The 19,837-nt window shown below is 41.1% G+C and overlaps 1 protein-coding gene across 1 annotated transcript; it reads left to right on the top strand.

Annotated features, from left to right (window-relative positions):
* The first annotated feature begins 14,336 nt into the window (after positions 1 to 14,336).
* Positions 14,337 to 18,371, top strand: LOC110609879 (putative glucuronosyltransferase PGSIP8). Its single transcript, XM_021749713.2, has 5 exons — positions 14,337 to 14,903; positions 16,481 to 16,739; positions 16,826 to 17,027; positions 17,195 to 17,342; positions 17,448 to 18,371. The coding sequence occupies exons 1-5, from the start codon at positions 14,599 to 14,601 to the stop codon at positions 17,986 to 17,988; spliced, it is 1,455 nt and encodes a 484-aa protein (XP_021605405.1). The 5' UTR covers positions 14,337 to 14,598; the 3' UTR covers positions 17,989 to 18,371.
* Positions 18,372 to 19,837: the final 1,466 nt, after the last annotated feature.

The following is a 19,837-nucleotide window of genomic DNA, read 5'->3' on the forward strand; positions in this document are numbered from 1 at the left end:
AATGGTTTCGGACAAATGGCATGAGATCTGCCCAGTTGAGTAAAGTTCCAAATTATTTTTTACTCAATAGTAGCTTTCATGTTCTTCTTTCTTTAATATTATAGTCATGCTATCATGCACCCTCCCTTCTCAAAACCCTTTTTAATTCACATCAACCGACGAGGATTTAAATAATACTTCCACTTGTACTTATACTCATCAACAATATCAAATCTGAGGTCGTGCTCTTCATTTTATACAACTCTTGCGATCGAGCTCCGGCCGATTTCAGAACAAGCTCGTATATCCTTAGCTTGTGACTTGAATTCATGCATAATTAATTGTATTTTGATTTTTTTTTTATTATTATAAACCAACTCGTAGAGAGTGTTTGTCACTTTCCAAATATTAGAATTTAATTATGTATTTTTTTAACAGCAAAAGAGATAATGTTGATCCATATTAATATTATTATTTTAATTAAGAGCTAATATGGGTCGGTGATAATAAATTGAAGTGTACTTAATTAAGAGTTAATTACGTGCGTACGAACTATAGATATTCTAAAAGAGTGGTTGCATCCTACCTTTATTACTTACCTTATAATGATTATGAAAATGATATAGAATCATGAAAATTGAAAGTGATTGCCTGAAAATATATATTAACAGCAAATTTACTTAAAATTATAACCTTTTTATATGTAATTTCATATATACTAAAATTATCTACAACCCAATCCCAATATAATCAAATTTAAAAAATTTAAGATGTACATATTTGTATTATATTAATTTTTACGAACGAGATAAAAGTAATAAACATTAAAGTAGTATAAATAATTATATAATAATATAATACAATATATCATCAGTTAAACTAACTAATTTTTTGGACATTTTTTAAAAAAACAAATTCAAAGGGTAAAAATGTCATTTTATCGAGTGATATATATTGAGTTATGGTTTGATATCTAGTAGGGTTACCAAATGCAAACATCTATCTGTAGTTTGATTTATTGGACAAATTAATGAACGGTTATTGGTTCGATGAGCAGTGAATACCTTTAAGAATTCAAATGGGTCATTTCATACTCGATTTTGAGGAATGCGTCTATAAAATATGAAAAAAAATTAAAAGTATACCAAGAATGTTCTAGTAAAATTCTTTCAACATTCAAGTTAGATCCACACTGTAATACCCGGCTAGATTCCGGCATCGGGATTCCTGCCTTCCGGCGGAATCTAGGGTGTTGGATCTCTCTAGAAGGGGTAAAATGTGTTTTCTCAAAAGTCTTTACTGATTTCATGGTTTTAAATGGAAATGAATTTAGTTTTGAAAGGAAAAAGACCAAGGAGGCAAGTGCCAGGTTCGGCCGCCGAAAGTGAAGTTCGGCCGCCGAACATGGAAAGGCTTCGGGAGCGCCTTTGGCCTCCGAAAGTCTTGTTTGAATGAGCCAAGGTTCGGCCGCCGAAAGTCAAGTTCGGCCGCCGAACATGCATGAGTTTAGGGGGCACATTAGGCTGCCGAAGGTCTTCGACCAGGCCACCTATAAAGGGCCCTCAGATCGGAAATGGGAGAGTTTTCTCCCCATTCTCGAGCTCAGGTGAGTTTATGCCTTCCTTTGGTCGTTTTCGTGTTTTCTCTACCCATCTCTCAAGTTTTTCATGATTTCTACCCTTGTGTTTGAAGATTTAAAGCTTAAAAGGAGTTTTGGGAGCTTGGAGCTTTTGGAGCTTGGATTCTCCACACCTCCGAGTTTGGGATCACACCACCCTCGATCTTCAAGAGGTAAGTGTAGATCTTCGCTTCCCTAGTGTTTTCATGAAGTTTTATGAAGTTTTTGATGGTTGAGTATGGGTAGATATGCATGTTTAGGTTTATGTGGGTTTTATACCCAATGTATGTTATGTGATGTTTGTGTTGAGGAGTTTATGTTAGTTTATGCTCCTTTATGCTTGAGGGAGTGAGTATGCATGTTTGGGATAGAGTATGTAAGGATTTGGAGTGTTTTGAGTTTGGTTTTTGGCTTGGCAGAATCGGACCTGTCGTCCAGAGGGGACCAGGTTCGGCCGCCGAAAGGAGTTTCGGCCGCCGAACCTGCATGGGAGGCAGTCTTTAGGCTGCCGAACGTGCCCCCGAAGGAGGGACTTTCGTTTCTGTCCAGGGGTTTCGGCCGCCGAACCTGCCGCCGAAACTACCCGAGTTTCGTCTCTGGAAGGGACTTTCGGCCGCCGAAGGTGCCGCCGAAAGTGCCCTGTCCAGCCGTTTCTTGGGTGTTTTCCATGCATGTTTAAGTGATGTTTAGAGGGGTTTTTTGGGGGTATGTTTATGAGTTGTTAGAGTATGTTTGGCACCTCATTCGAGTCCACCTGTGTAGGATTGGACCCGAGAGACCGAGGAGGCCATTAGTGCTAGCAGGTGCAGAGTCAGTCGGCGTCTGCCAGGAGGTGAGTAGAACTAAACTTAATCTTTTATGCACAAAAATCTAATGCCTAAAGCATGTTCATGCATCATGATTGTGTATAGTAGGTTGATTGCACTAGTTCACGAATATGTTGCATTGCATTGTTTCATGTTGATGCTGAGGTAGGTTTGGACCAAGGCGACTCCAATAGCCCATATCTGTCATTGAGTCTTGGGTAAGTCCCTTGAGAGCCGGACAAGTACATATAGGAAAGTCACTGTGAGCTCTCTATGGACTAGGTACCCCGTCATGTATGTGAAAGTCCTGTGTGAGCTCCTTTGGGGGAGCCGGGCACCGACAGAGGGATTTTTGGGGTCATGTCCGATCCTTGAGAGTAAAGATGCTAGCAATTCAAAGGAACTCTCTAAAAACACTCCGTGGGGAATATTTATCTGCATGAGCCCCGAGACGGACAAAGTGATGTGATTTACTTGTGTTATGACGCATTTCATGAAAGCATGTAATTAATGAACTGTTTTCTATGTTTCTACTCACTGGGCTTTTTAGCTCACCCCTTTCCCCTAACCCCAGTGTTGCAGGTTTAAGTCAGAGCTCAGAAGTCAGCAGGGTAAAGATTAAGTGACGTGTGTTTATGTTGCAGTTTAGTAGTTTTAGAAGTGGACATGTAATATAAGTTGATGTAATGTAAATTGAGATAAGGTATGTAACTGATAGTAGAGTTTATGTTTATGGATTAGAGTGTGCTTGGCCCTATAGACTGGTTAATCCCTGTTGATGCATGGTTATGTAATGTTTTTATGTTGAGTTGAGAACCAGGCTTGTTGTATGTAATGTTGACCCAGCTAGAGCATTTGATGAGGGCTCTAGCATGGGAAAGTTTATGTTCACAGTTATGTTGTAGCATACGGATCAAGCTTGGTGTATGTTCAGTTTTACAGGTTTTATGTTAAAGTTTTAATCATGTATGGGATTTGACCAGGTAATAGTAGGTATGTTTGGCTTGCTACGGGTCCCGGCGGCCTTAAGCCGATCTGGATCCTAGCGCCGAACAGTTTGGAGCCGTTACGGCAGGGTATCGGTTTCCGGGCTGTTACAGTTGGTATCAGAGCATAGGGCCTCAAGAGTACGGTGTGTTGAGCAAAGATGCTCAAGGATTAGAGATATCCCACATCGGAAAGAGGTTGGTTTAGATGTCATAGAAGGGCAAGCACAATAAGAAAGATTCAGAGTAGAATCATGTCCACTAGGATAGGATGTTGAGTCCTGTCTTGATTTATGATGTGGAATGCCATGAGTTATGCATGTGCATTAATGTTACGTTATGTATGATATGCTATGTATGTGTAGGTTCATGTGTTTTCATATGAACCGTATGATGCTAATGATTGATTGTATGCTTGTGTGTTCTTCTTCAGAGGAGCCAGAATGCGAGGTGCTCGTCGATCTGTGGAATCGACAGGAGTTCCGTCAGAGAGGGAAGGTATGGACACCTTTCCCCCTGCTTTGCCAAGAGCGCAGTCGTGGGGAGTTAGCAGATGGGGAACATCAAGGGACCCTGAAAGGTCTTTTGATGCAAGCAGAGAAGCAATGGCTCCAAGAAGGATGTCAGCTAGTATGAGGGAAGTAGAGTTGGAGGTTCAGAGAAGGGATGTCAGTTTGGGAATCAGAGTGCCAGAGGAAGGCATGGGAGATTCTCAGGAGGATGCTCAGACTCAGGATTCTAGGATTTCAGGTTCAGGAGGGATTGATCCCTCCACTCTGAGTACAGCTGCCACGAGAGGTAAGAAATGGAAGAGAGGTCTCAAGAAGTCGCAGAAGAAGTTTTGGCAGAATTTGAAGGCTAGTTTGGGTTTTGGTGGCTCAAGCTCTGGCTCAGGCAGTTCAAGGTGCTTGAGGTGCGGAAGGCCGCACAAGGGAGTCTGCCGTTATGGGACTACAGCATGTTTCAGGTGCGGACAGGAGGGGCACATAGCACGTGAGTGTCCCACTGCGCCCAGGTTGGCTCCGTCCCAGCAAGCAGCTCCAGGTAGAACAGCTCAGTCAGTAGCTCCAACCATGTTTCAGGTTGGTAGTCGAGGCAGAGGAAGAGGGTCATTCCCTCGTTCTTCAGGTTCCCGTGGAGAAGGTCCGTCAGCTTCAGCTCGGATCTTCACCCAAGCTCAGCAGGAGGCAGGCACATCAAACATGGTGGTGTCAGGTACGCTCACTTTTGAATGTTCTGATGTGTGTGTTTTGTGAACCCTGGAGTTTCTCTTTCTTTAGTTGCTCTAGGAGCCGTCGAGAGGTTGAGTTGATAGCTTCTGGGCTAGAGTGTTCTCTTTGGTCAGTAGACTCTCGTGTGATTCATCTGTGGCAGAGTCAGTCTGCCGGTCCAGTTCTATGACAGTTGAGGGTAGATGCCTTCCACCCGACATTGAGGTCCTAGACTCGACTATCTGGACGTCAGTTTAGGGTTGGACTGGTTTTTCTACTCGCGGTGCTATCTTGGTCTGCAGAGACAAGGTAGTCAGGTTCAGAGGACAGGATGGGTCAAAGATTTTCTTCTGAGGGGACACAGTAGGGATGCCTAGAGGTTTGATGTCAGCCTGTAAGGTTCGTAGGGTGCGTAGGAGGGGTTGTCAGAGGGTTCTAGCTCTTGTTTGAGAGTTCAGCAGTCAGGTCGGGGAACCAGCCTCAGTGCCAGTTGTTGGAGAGAATTCTTAGATGTCTTCCCAGGCGAGTTGTCAGGTTTACCATCTGTCAGGGAGTTAGAGTTTGGTATAGGAGTGGTGTCTGGACGCAGAACCATTTCTATCCTTCCCTATAGGATGGCACCTGTAGTTGAGAGTTGTCAGAATAGAGGCGAGACTTGGTAGACAAGGGGTTTTGTCCGACCTAGTACCTCACTCTGGATTGCTCCAGTATGGTTGTGGGAAACGAAGGATGAATCCTTGAGACTTTGTAACGACTGTAAGCGGTTAAACAAGGTCACTACCAAGGGCAGGTATTCCCATGTAGGATGGATGATCTATTGGGACAGCTAGTAGGAGCTGTTTGTTTTTCCAAGATAGATCTGAAATTCGGGTACTACCTGTGAGAGTTAGAGTTAGTTTTGGGTTAGTAGTGAGAAGAAGCCAGTTAGTAAAGATGAGAAGAGAAGAGTAAGTGCAGAGAAGGAGGAAGATAGAGAAGGATCAGAGTAGCGCAGCAGAAGCTCGTGGAGTTTAGGAACCTGGGAGTTCTTACTCCAGCGTTTGGTGTCTCTCTTTGGAGAGAACCTTTAGGATTCGCTTGCTTGCTTGCATGCTTGTGTTTGTTGTTGTAACATTCGGGGACGAATGTTTTTGTAAGGGGGGTAGAATGTAATACCCGGCTAGATTCCGGCATCGGGATTCCTGCCTTCCGGCGGAATCTAGGGTGTTGGATCTCTCTAGAAGGGGTAAAATGTGTTTTCTCAAAAGTCTTTACTGATTTCATGGTTTTAAATGGAAATGAATTTAGTTTTGAAAGGAAAAAGACCAAGGAGGCAAGTGCCAGGTTCGGCCGCCGAAAGTGAAGTTCGGCCGCCGAACATGGAAAGGCTTCGGGAGCGCCTTTGGCCTCCGAAAGTCTTGTTTGAATGAGCCAAGGTTCGGCCGCCGAAAGTCAAGTTCGGCCGCCGAACATGCATGAGTTTAGGGGGCACATTAGGCTGCCGAAGGTCTTCGACCAGGCCACCTATAAAGGGCCCTCAGATCGGAAATGGGAGAGTTTTCTCCCCATTCTCGAGCTCAGGTGAGTTTATGCCTTCCTTTGGTCGTTTTCGTGTTTTCTCTACCCATCTCTCAAGTTTTTCATGATTTCTACCCTTGTGTTTGAAGATTTAAAGCTTAAAAGGAGTTTTGGGAGCTTGGAGCTTTTGGAGCTTGGATTCTCCACACCTCCGAGTTTGGGATCACACCACCCTCGATCTTCAAGAGGTAAGTGTAGATCTTCGCTTCCCTAGTGTTTTCATGAAGTTTTATGAAGTTTTTGATGGTTGAGTATGGGTAGATATGCATGTTTAGGTTTATGTGGGTTTTATACCCAATGTATGTTATGTGATGTTTGTGTTGAGGAGTTTATGTTAGTTTATGCTCCTTTATGCTTGAGGGAGTGAGTATGCATGTTTGGGATAGAGTATGTAAGGATTTGGAGTGTTTTGAGTTTGGTTTTTGGCTTGGCAGAATCGGACCTGTCGTCCAGAGGGGACCAGGTTCGGCCGCCGAAAGGAGTTTCGGCCGCCGAACCTGCATGGGAGGCAGTCTTTAGGCTGCCGAACGTGCCCCCGAAGGAGGGACTTTCGTTTCTGTCCAGGGGTTTCGGCCGCCGAACCTGCCGCCGAAACTACCCGAGTTTCGTCTCTGGAAGGGACTTTCGGCCGCCGAAGGTGCCGCCGAAAGTGCCCTGTCCAGCCGTTTCTTGGGTGTTTTCCATGCATGTTTAAGTGATGTTTAGAGGGGTTTTTGGGGGTATGTTTATGAGTTGTTAGAGTATGTTTGGCACCTCATTCGAGTCCACCTGTGTAGGATTGGACCCGAGAGACCGAGGAGGCCATTAGTGCTAGCAGGTGCAGAGTCAGTCGGCGTCTGCCAGGAGGTGAGTAGAACTAAACTTAATCTTTTATGCACAAAAATCTAATGCCTAAAGCATGTTCATGCATCATGATTGTGTATAGTAGGTTGATTGCACTAGTTCACGAATATGTTGCATTGCATTGTTTCATGTTGATGCTGAGGTAGGTTTGGACCAAGGCGACTCCAATAGCCCATATCTGTCATTGAGTCTTGGGTAAGTCCCTTGAGAGCCGGACAAGTACATATAGGAAAGTCACTGTGAGCTCTCTATGGACTAGGTACCCCGTCATGTATGTGAAAGTCCTGTGTGAGCTCCTTTGGGGGAGCCGGGCACCGACAGAGGGATTTTTGGGGTCATGTCCGATCCTTGAGAGTAAAGATGCTAGCAATTCAAAGGAACTCTCTAAAAACACTCCGTGGGGAATATTTATCTGCATGAGCCCCGAGACGGACAAAGTGATGTGATTTACTTGTGTTATGACGCATTTCATGAAAGCATGTAATTAATGAACTGTTTTCTATGTTTCTACTCACTGGGCTTTTTAGCTCACCCCTTTCCCCTAACCCCAGTGTTGCAGGTTTAAGTCAGAGCTCAGAAGTCAGCAGGGTAAAGATTAAGTGACGTGTGTTTATGTTGCAGTTTAGTAGTTTTAGAAGTGGACATGTAATATAAGTTGATGTAATGTAAATTGAGATAAGGTATGTAACTGATAGTAGAGTTTATGTTTATGGATTAGAGTGTGCTTGGCCCTATAGACTGGTTAATCCCTGTTGATGCATGGTTATGTAATGTTTTTATGTTGAGTTGAGAACCAGGCTTGTTGTATGTAATGTTGACCCAGCTAGAGCATTTGATGAGGGCTCTAGCATGGGAAAGTTTATGTTCACAGTTATGTTGTAGCATACGGATCAAGCTTGGTGTATGTTCAGTTTTACAGGTTTTATGTTAAAGTTTTAATCATGTATGGGATTTGACCAGGTAATAGTAGGTATGTTTGGCTTGCTACGGGTCCCGGCGGCCTTAAGCCGATCTGGATCCTAGCGCCGAACAGTTTGGAGCCGTTACGGCAGGGTATCGGTTTCCGGGCTGTTACAGTTGGTATCAGAGCATAGGGCCTCAAGAGTACGGTGTGTTGAGCAAAGATGCTCAAGGATTAGAGATATCCCACATCGGAAAGAGGTTGGTTTAGATGTCATAGAAGGGCAAGCACAATAAGAAAGATTCAGAGTAGAATCATGTCCACTAGGATAGGATGTTGAGTCCTGTCTTGATTTATGATGTGGAATGCCATGAGTTATGCATGTGCATTAATGTTACGTTATGTATGATATGCTATGTATGTGTAGGTTCATGTGTTTTCATATGAACCGTATGATGCTAATGATTGATTGTATGCTTGTGTGTTCTTCTTCAGAGGAGCCAGAATGCGAGGTGCTCGTCGATCTGTGGAATCGACAGGAGTTCCGTCAGAGAGGGAAGGTATGGACACCTTTCCCCCTGCTTTGCCAAGAGCGCAGTCGTGGGGAGTTAGCAGATGGGGAACATCAAGGGACCCTGAAAGGTCTTTTGATGCAAGCAGAGAAGCAATGGCTCCAAGAAGGATGTCAGCTAGTATGAGGGAAGTAGAGTTGGAGGTTCAGAGAAGGGATGTCAGTTTGGGAATCAGAGTGCCAGAGGAAGGCATGGGAGATTCTCAGGAGGATGCTCAGACTCAGGATTCTAGGATTTCAGGTTCAGGAGGGATTGATCCCTCCACTCTGAGTACAGCTGCCACGAGAGGTAAGAAATGGAAGAGAGGTCTCAAGAAGTCGCAGAAGAAGTTTTGGCAGAATTTGAAGGCTAGTTTGGGTTTTGGTGGCTCAAGCTCTGGCTCAGGCAGTTCAAGGTGCTTGAGGTGCGGAAGGCCGCACAAGGGAGTCTGCCGTTATGGGACTACAGCATGTTTCAGGTGCGGACAGGAGGGGCACATAGCACGTGAGTGTCCCACTGCGCCCAGGTTGGCTCCGTCCCAGCAAGCAGCTCCAGGTAGAACAGCTCAGTCAGTAGCTCCAACCATGTTTCAGGTTGGTAGTCGAGGCAGAGGAAGAGGGTCATTCCCTCGTTCTTCAGGTTCCCGTGGAGAAGGTCCGTCAGCTTCAGCTCGGATCTTCACCCAAGCTCAGCAGGAGGCAGGCACATCAAACATGGTGGTGTCAGGTACGCTCACTTTTGAATGTTCTGATGTGTGTGTTTTGTGAACCCTGGAGTTTCTCTTTCTTTAGTTGCTCTAGGAGCCGTCGAGAGGTTGAGTTGATAGCTTCTGGGCTAGAGTGTTCTCTTTGGTCAGTAGACTCTCGTGTGATTCATCTGTGGCAGAGTCAGTCTGCCGGTCCAGTTCTATGACAGTTGAGGGTAGATGCCTTCCACCCGACATTGAGGTCCTAGACTCGACTATCTGGACGTCAGTTTAGGGTTGGACTGGTTTTTCTACTCGCGGTGCTATCTTGGTCTGCAGAGACAAGGTAGTCAGGTTCAGAGGACAGGATGGGTCAAAGATTTTCTTCTGAGGGGACACAGTAGGGATGCCTAGAGGTTTGATGTCAGCCTGTAAGGTTCGTAGGGTGCGTAGGAGGGGTTGTCAGAGGGTTCTAGCTCTTGTTTGAGAGTTCAGCAGTCAGGTCGGGGAACCAGCCTCAGTGCCAGTTGTTGGAGAGAATTCTTAGATGTCTTCCCAGGCGAGTTGTCAGGTTTACCATCTGTCAGGGAGTTAGAGTTTGGTATAGGAGTGGTGTCTGGACGCAGAACCATTTCTATCCTTCCCTATAGGATGGCACCTGTAGTTGAGAGTTGTCAGAATAGAGGCGAGACTTGGTAGACAAGGGGTTTTGTCCGACCTAGTACCTCACTCTGGATTGCTCCAGTATGGTTGTGGGAAACGAAGGATGAATCCTTGAGACTTTGTAACGACTGTAAGCGGTTAAACAAGGTCACTACCAAGGGCAGGTATTCCCATGTAGGATGGATGATCTATTGGGACAGCTAGTAGGAGCTGTTTGTTTTTCCAAGATAGATCTGAAATTCGGGTACTACCTGTGAGAGTTAGAGTTAGTTTTGGGTTAGTAGTGAGAAGAAGCCAGTTAGTAAAGATGAGAAGAGAAGAGTAAGTGCAGAGAAGGAGGAAGATAGAGAAGGATCAGAGTAGCGCAGCAGAAGCTCGTGGAGTTTAGGAACCTGGGAGTTCTTACTCCAGCGTTTGGTGTCTCTCTTTGGAGAGAACCTTTAGGATTCGCTTGCTTGCTTGCATGCTTGTGTTTGTTGTTGTAACATTCGGGGACGAATGTTTTTGTAAGGGGGGTAGAATGTAATACCCGGCTAGATTCCGGCATCGGGATTCCTGCCTTCCGGCGGAATCTAGGGTGTTGGATCTCTCTAGAAGGGGTAAAATGTGTTTTCTCAAAAGTCTTTACTGATTTCATGGTTTTAAATGGAAATGAATTTAGTTTTGAAAGGAAAAAGACCAAGGAGGCAAGTGCCAGGTTCGGCCGCCGAAAGTGAAGTTCGGCCGCCGAACATGGAAAGGCTTCGGGAGCGCCTTTGGCCTCCGAAAGTCTTGTTTGAATGAGCCAAGGTTCGGCCGCCGAAAGTCAAGTTCGGCCGCCGAACATGCATGAGTTTAGGGGGCACATTAGGCTGCCGAAGGTCTTCGACCAGGCCACCTATAAAGGGCCCTCAGATCGGAAATGGGAGAGTTTTCTCCCCATTCTCGAGCTCAGGTGAGTTTATGCCTTCCTTTGGTCGTTTTCGTGTTTTCTCTACCCATCTCTCAAGTTTTTCATGATTTCTACCCTTGTGTTTGAAGATTTAAAGCTTAAAAGGAGTTTTGGGAGCTTGGAGCTTTTGGAGCTTGGATTCTCCACACCTCCGAGTTTGGGATCACACCACCCTCGATCTTCAAGAGGTAAGTGTAGATCTTCGCTTCCCTAGTGTTTTCATGAAGTTTTATGAAGTTTTTGATGGTTGAGTATGGGTAGATATGCATGTTTAGGTTTATGTGGGTTTTATACCCAATGTATGTTATGTGATGTTTGTGTTGAGGAGTTTATGTTAGTTTATGCTCCTTTATGCTTGAGGGAGTGAGTATGCATGTTTGGGATAGAGTATGTAAGGATTTGGAGTGTTTTGAGTTTGGTTTTTGGCTTGGCAGAATCGGACCTGTCGTCCAGAGGGGACCAGGTTCGGCCGCCGAAAGGAGTTTCGGCCGCCGAACCTGCATGGGAGGCAGTCTTTAGGCTGCCGAACGTGCCCCCGAAGGAGGGACTTTCGTTTCTGTCCAGGGGTTTCGGCCGCCGAACCTGCCGCCGAAACTACCCGAGTTTCGTCTCTGGAAGGGACTTTCGGCCGCCGAAGGTGCCGCCGAAAGTGCCCTGTCCAGCCGTTTCTTGGGTGTTTTCCATGCATGTTTAAGTGATGTTTAGAAGGGTTTTTGGGGGTATGTTTATGAGTTGTTAGAGTATGTTTGGCACCTCATTCGAGTCCACCTGTGTAGGATTGGACCCGAGAGACCGAGGAGGCCATTAGTGCTAGCAGGTGCAGAGTCAGTCGGCGTCTGCCAGGAGGTGAGTAGAACTAAACTTAATCTTTTATGCACAAAAATCTAATGCCTAAAGCATGTTCATGCATCATGATTGTGTATAGTAGGTTGATTGCACTAGTTCACGAATATGTTGCATTGCATTGTTTCATGTTGATGCTGAGGTAGGTTTGGACCAAGGCGACTCCAATAGCCCATATCTGTCATTGAGTCTTGGGTAAGTCCCTTGAGAGCCGGACAAGTACATATAGGAAAGTCACTGTGAGCTCTCTATGGACTAGGTACCCCGTCATGTATGTGAAAGTCCTGTGTGAGCTCCTTTGGGGGAGCCGGGCACCGACAGAGGGATTTTTGGGGTCATGTCCGATCCTTGAGAGTAAAGATGCTAGCAATTCAAAGGAACTCTCTAAAAACACTCCGTGGGGAATATTTATCTGCATGAGCCCCGAGACGGACAAAGTGATGTGATTTACTTGTGTTATGACGCATTTCATGAAAGCATGTAATTAATGAACTGTTTTCTATGTTTCTACTCACTGGGCTTTTTAGCTCACCCCTTTCCCCTAACCCCAGTGTTGCAGGTTTAAGTCAGAGCTCAGAAGTCAGCAGGGTAAAGATTAAGTGACGTGTGTTTATGTTGCAGTTTAGTAGTTTTAGAAGTGGACATGTAATATAAGTTGATGTAATGTAAATTGAGATAAGGTATGTAACTGATAGTAGAGTTTATGTTTATGGATTAGAGTGTGCTTGGCCCTATAGACTGGTTAATCCCTGTTGATGCATGGTTATGTAATGTTTTTATGTTGAGTTGAGAACCAGGCTTGTTGTATGTAATGTTGACCCAGCTAGAGCATTTGATGAGGGCTCTAGCATGGGAAAGTTTATGTTCACAGTTATGTTGTAGCATACGGATCAAGCTTGGTGTATGTTCAGTTTTACAGGTTTTATGTTAAAGTTTTAATCATGTATGGGATTTGACCAGGTAATAGTAGGTATGTTTGGCTTGCTACGGGTCCCGGCGGCCTTAAGCCGATCTGGATCCTAGCGCCGAACAGTTTGGAGCCGTTACGGCAGGGTATCGGTTTCCGGGCTGTTACACACACTTACGGATGCATTTTAAAAAAAGAATTACAAAGTGAAAACGGAAAAAAAAAATATTATGTCATATCTCATCGAACTTAGCTGAAATATCTTATCGTGAGTGTGTCAAATGATTTATTAACTATAAGTGATTGACTAATGAATTTGAAGACAACTAGTCCGTACCTTATTTATTATACTCATCATATCAACCCATTTTACTGCAGGTATGTTTATAATTTCGCAATATATTGAGAAAACGATCAGTGCATAGGAGGTTGACATCTTACTCTAATTTTGTTAGATCATATGCTGCTCAATATATATCGAGATTGATTTCTTAATTACTTATGATTGATCAGTTTTATATTTAATACTAAAATTTGAGGAGGTCTATGCATCTGTTCTGAATTTTAGTAGAATTGAAAGTGTTGTTTTGATTTTTATATTTTATGGGTTAAATTTTCTTTTATTCGATCGGATCAGTCTAGGGTGATATTTATAAAATTCTTATGAATTTTGTATATAATTTAAAATTAAAAAAAATATAACGTATTGTTTCCATGTGCAGGAGAAGCCAAAAAGACAAGAGCTTTGAAAGTGAGAAATTTTTGTGTAGATCAATTTACTTGAATTTAAAGTATAAGTATTTTCATCTTTAAAGTAATTAATAGCAAATTCTTAAATTTATTTATTAACAAAATATTTGAGTTGATAGGAATATGATAATTGTTAAAGTAAATATTTAAATTAAAATCTATGCATTTATTGTGTAAAAATTTCAATATATAATATTTATTTCAACGGTAATTATATGAAATTCAGTTTATAGTACATATATTTAATATTTTAATACTAAAAAATGCAACTACTTTATTATTCAATACTTTTTAATAAAGTTCTTTTATTATAACTAATCTAATCACCAAATAACTTCATTAGAGGTTTCTATTAATCTCATTACATATGAAATTAATTAATGTTATATCGAAATGGACATGGATTTAAAAAAAAAAAAAAACAAAAATAGAGCACTGAAAAGTACAAGTAGTGAAATAAAATAAAGTAAAAATTATTGAATAATTTAATAACAAACATCAAAATTGACGAGCGAAGTTGCATTTTTGCCGTAGATGCGTAAAACAACCAACCCAAAAGAAAAATGGAACTGGGTCAATTCAAGTTTCCACGGGCACACCGAGTGGAACTTTTCAATTTCAGTGGTTTTTGATTTTCAGCTGAGAGCTGACCACTGGCCCACATGTATCTCTCTTTTCATTTCCTTTGTGATAATTTGAAAAAAAATGTTAACATTGGGCATTTATATTTTTTTTAAGTAATTCATTTTTATAAATAAAAATTATGTATTGGTATAATTGTGGATTACAAATAAATTATTACTTAAAACTTTATTAAATTCACACTATATTTTTCATATTTTTAATATTGAATTGAAATTTATATTTTTATACTGCATAGGAAGAAAGTGGGATATTTTATTTTTATATATATTGCAGGTTATTATTATTATTATTAGTTTGTTGCAAATATTAATTTCTAATAAGCTATTTAAAAAAAAAAAAGAAAATCTAATAGCAACAACCCTTTGTCCTGGAGACCAACGGCTGAGATGTTTATGTCGTCAAAGTCATTATCTTCGCCGAGGCAATTAAAGAAGCTAACAAATTGTCTCTTCTACTATATTACCTCTTTTTTACAAGTGCTTTCTTTTCTGTGTTTCCTTTCGCTTTCCATTTTCCAAAGCTCATCCTTTTCTCTTTCTCTCCTCCATTATATATATCAATGGATTTTCCGTATCCATCCACACATTGCCGTAAAACCAAAAGCTAAGACAAACCCAGACAGAGATTGTATATATTCTATATTCCTTTAAACACCAACATATTGCCTGTTTAAGAGTCCGTTACTTGTTTTTTTCACGTTTATAACCCACAAGGGAAAACCAATGGCTTCCAGTTTCAGGGAAAGGAAGATAAACCCTTGGTTTTTGAGGTTTCTGCTACTAGTCGTTTTGGCTGTTCATAAAACCATGGCGTATGGAGAGATCGGGACGCAGCAGAAACCACAGCAGGACCATCGGCAGCGACACAGAAACGCCTACGCAACAATGATGTATATGGGCACTCCAAGGGACTACGAGTTCTACGTGGCTACACGTGTCATGATCAGATCCCTTGCTAGACTCAACGTGGACGCTGATCTCGTCGTCATTGCTTCCGTCGACGTCCCGCTCCGTTGGGTTCATGCCTTGTAAGTCTCGCTCCAACCATCTCTCGTTTTCCCTTTTTTTTTTTTTTGCCTCTCTGTTTGTCGTACATCTTTCGTTTGTTTTCTGGTTGCCGTTGGCTGTATGCTAATGTGCGCCGTGAGCCTAGTTTAGTATAGTGATTCTTGGGTTCTGCGCCTGGCGTTTACAGGGTTAGAATCAGGTACTTTCGAAAGCATTAATTATAAAAGGCAAACTAGGAAATAATGCACCGCCCATTTTTGTCCAAGTGCAAGCTGGTCTCGATTAGCGGACAAAGACTTGTCTAGGTTCTCACCTTGCTTCCTGGCTAAACACTATCATTAGCTTTTGCTAACTCAATGAATACGCGAATGGCCATAAGACTGTAGAGTTATCCATTAAATTGTTTCCTGCAAATAAAATTTTCAAAAATACTGAACTTAAATATCTAAAAACTCTCATAATAAATGCACAAGTCTTCATCGAGTTGTCACTACTCACTAAAATAATCACCATTTAAGCCTTCTATGGTTTTTCTTTGGTCTGATACTGTTCTTATTGGTTGACATCATCTGCTTAATTATTAGCCAAAGTGATTATTAAAGGAGAGACTATGCATACTCGGATTAGCGTATTGACCATTCATATTGCGTGAATTGTTTCATTGTTAGACGTGGAGAGTTTCGATCGGTGAGGCCTTTTTAGTGTTTGGGAATTTTAGGAATTGACTTTATTTTTATCGGAGGAATTAGTGGGTTCTTTAATCTTGAATTGGTGATTTTTTCAAAATGGCAATACATAAAACGGAAGTGGAAGTCTTCATTGCAATCCAACTCAGCTCATGGAATATCCTCTGAGAAAGTTAAGATTATTCTTAATTATCAAGTTGTAGTTATTTTAAGTGGAAAAAAAAAACAAAACAAAATTTATAGACTATGCATGTGAATAAGGGATAATATTTTCTACCTACAAGCAGTCAATTTTGCTGAAACATGCCATCTTGGGCTGGGTTCTGAAAGAAAGTCAGCTCTAAACACATTTTTTTATATTATTTCATTCGTTAGATCAGATTTGAATCCTTAATTTTACTAGTATATTAGCAAAAAGGTTTTTCTATTTTATAGAAGTGATATTTTCCCATAATATAAAATCATAAAAGAGTTGCAAAAAACAGAGGAAGTGACAAATGTAGCTTAAAGGTGAAAATAAAAGCTCACTGAATAATTATCGTGCACGCAGAGAAACAAGGTAAAAATGAAATTATGATGGCCACCCCTAACCAAACCAATAGCCGGTAGCCACATCTTGACTGTCGAGGGCCTGTAGGGTCAGAATTAAGAAGCTATTTTGTGTAGTTGACTATTCGTTGAGGCCTGAGGGAGTACATACGTATCTGTTACCAGTACCCACCTGCCTGTTGTTAAGCAAACGTCAATTCTCCAATCTTTATTTTTATTGTCAAACTCTCTTCCATGTGCTAATCCTAGAAAAATATATTTTCTAAAGGAATCTTTGTAAGCAAGCAATACTGTTAATTAATATCATAAAATAACTGAAAGTCGGTTAATGATAATTAATGAATTCTGCTTTCGTGGTACAGGGAACAGGAAGATGGAGCAAAGGTGGTGCGCGTAGAGAATGTGAATAATCCATACAAGAACCAAGACAATTTTGACAGAAGATTTAAGTTAACGCTGAATAAACTCTATGCGTGGAGTCTTGTGGACTATGACAGAGTGGTAATGCTTGACGCTGATAATCTTTTTCTTCGAAAAACTGACGAGTTGTTCCAATGTGGACAATTTTGTGCAGTCTTCATCAACCCCTGCATTTTCCATACTGGGCTCTTCGTGTTACAGGTAATTCCCATCTCTGATTCACTGTGGTTATAGCTTCAACTTTTCTCTAGTGCACTTGTGACGTTGGGAGATTATTGTTGTTGCAGCCATCAACAGTGGTGTTTAAGGACATGCTTCATCAATTGGAAATCGGACAAGACAACCCTGATGGTGCAGACCAGGGTTTTATTGGTGGCTACTTCCCAGACCTGCTTGACAAGCCGATGTTCAACCCTCCTCCTAATGCAACTAAACTCGAAGGAACTTACAGACTTCCTTTAGGCTACCAGATGGATGCCAGTTATTATTGTGAGTAAACAAAGGATGCTTGTGCAAATTTTATATGCTTTAAAGTACTCTGCTTTGTTATTTCTTAATAATTCTCGTGAATTCATTATTAATTAATTAAGTTGTTTTTACGTTCAAATCAATAGCTATATTTTGTCTAAATTACATTACATTTTTTGTTGGTCCAGATCTCAGACTCCGGTGGAATGTACCCTGCGGGCCTAATAGTGTGGTTACATTCCCAGGTGCACCATGGTTGAAACCATGGTATTGGTGGTCATATCCTGTCCTTCCACTAGGCATTCAATGGCATGAACAACGTCGTCAAAATCTTGGGTAACCAAAAGCTCCTTTTTGCATCTATTGCCTTAGATATTTATAGCAAAAAACTATACAACTAAAAAGTTGCATGAACATTGGTAACACAATTTTCTTCTGCAGATACGGAGCAGAGATACCCATGGTACTTATTCAGACTCTATTGTACCTAGGAATAATAGCAGTGACACGTCTAGCTCGACCAAATCTCTCCAAGCTTTGCTATCGGCGAACAGACAGGAACAGCTCCGTGGTGCATGCTGGTATGAAATTACTAGCGATGTGGTCAATCCTGGCAGCCTATGTACTCCCTTTCTTCATTATTCCTTGTACAATTCACCCAGTTGTAGGTTGGGCATTGTACTTGCTTGGTTCTTTTGCGCTTTGCTCTATAGCGATCAACGCATTTATGCTGCCGATGCTGCATGTCCTGACTCCATGGTTAGGGATATTTGGAGTACTTCTGGTCATGGCATGTCCTTGGTACCCTGATGGGGTTATAAGAGCTTTAGCAGTCTTCGGCTACGCCTTCTGCTTTGCACCTTTGGCTTGGGTATCATTAGTTAAAATCATGACATGCCTTCAACTGTCACTTGAAAGGGAAGTTTTCTTCCCAATATTGGGTGAATCTTCACCGCCTTCTGGATTCAACAAGTTGTATTAAAGGATACATATATAGAAATCAGAGCATCTTTCTGATGATTCTTTTACAGAATTTTGAAGGTGATCAGTTGCAATTATAGGGGAAGTTTGATTTTACATGAAGCTTCCATGGGTTGTGTTTGAATGCAACAAAGAGGCCAGGGGGGTCAGCAGTTACTCCAGAGAAGAATGCCTGATGCGCATTGGGCATGCCATTGTTTCATTGAATTTATAGCGTAGTCAAAGGAGTCTGTATTCCTAGTAAGTCTATTGGCTCTTGGCTTGAATTATTTATGTTAGCACTGAACCTTATCGAGGAGAAAGTGGGAAGTGATCTTTTGTAACCTTGCAGATACGTTTTGTAGTCTTTACTTGAATATCATTCTTCTTCCTTTTCTCTTCTAATGCTCTTCCGTTGCAACTAGCGTGTAAGGTTGTTGGTGGAAAAATTATTGCACAAGTCTAAATACTACCTCATCAAATAGGATTGTTACATTCAACCAATAAAAGCAAAATATAACAATAATTTTATTTAAAAAAAAAAGCTAAAAGAATTTATATTTATTTGAAGCTGCCAAATAAGTGATTGAATATCTTGGTTGTGGTGTGGAAATTACGTGATAATTTATTATTACTATAGACCAGATGTGGTATCTCAATTAAATGATATGGGCTATATAGGAATTTCCCATGTCTGGTTGCAAGAACTGAATTGGACATGACATGACAAATCCTCCTTGCTTAGTATTTGGTGTGCATAACTAGAACAATATCTTTTTGTAATTATCCCAACACCGGGTGAAAGATAGGATCAAATAAAATTAGTCGGATGGAACGAGTTTCATCTATCTCTAATTAAAGGCTGTCCGTTTAAATATTCTGAAACATGTTTAAAAAAATAAATGAAAAGAAAATAAAAACAACGGCAAAAACATTAGAATGGTGTTATGAGTCAAATCCATGGGCAATGGCTTTCTAGCTGGCCCTTGTCTCAATCCAATAGCAATTGAATTTGTTGCTGGTCCTGGACCGGGTTTATATATCGTATGATCAATAACTAGGTGACGCTGTCTATTTTCATCTTTTCGTTCCTCTTTAGTTTTTGATGGAGAAAAAAAAATCTTTAGTCAAATCAAATTTGACAATCGCAGTGAGATTGCGTTTATTAAATAAATTATTATTTTTATTATTGGATTAAGAAAATAAAATTAATGAGAGCTTAAGTCCTGTAAAACAACAAATCTTAGTGCAGATCATGTCAATTAAGAAATAATTTAACCAACCAAAAATTTTAAAATAAATATAATAAATTGCAATAAATATCATATAAAGTGGTATAATTTACATTACAAAATGTGAATAAAAATAATCTAATAGATTTTTAATCAATTGATTTATTTAATGTATTTTTAGAATAAAATAATAAATAGCCTAATTTTATTAATGGAGAGTACCAAATTATTAATGTTATGACACTCTGCAAACTCTGAATAATTTCTCAATTATGAATCTACTGAAGTTGTTCTATAGAATAAGGTTTGGGGGAACTCCTGCGGTCTTGCCCATCACCATTGGCAATGATTACGATAGGAACCCAAAGCATGTCACATCCACTCTGCCACCAGGGTCCCATTCACTTTTTTTTTTTCGAAAATAATTATTTTACTAATAAAACCCAGAAAAAATGGGTCCGTTCACTTTAAAAAATATAAAGTTGAAGAAAAAAAAGAAAAAGAAATCCTTTGATCATGGGTGGGTCCAAATTAACACATAGTTAATCCAATCAAAATGAGCGAGTTCCTCGTTGTCTAGGGGCATTTTTGTCACAAAAGGCAGATCTATGTATGAATCTGGGTAAAATTTGTCCCATG

This window comes from Manihot esculenta, chromosome 2 (genome assembly GCF_001659605.2).
Source record: "Manihot esculenta cultivar AM560-2 chromosome 2, M.esculenta_v8, whole genome shotgun sequence".
Classification (NCBI taxonomy): Eukaryota; Viridiplantae; Streptophyta; class Magnoliopsida; order Malpighiales; family Euphorbiaceae; genus Manihot; species Manihot esculenta.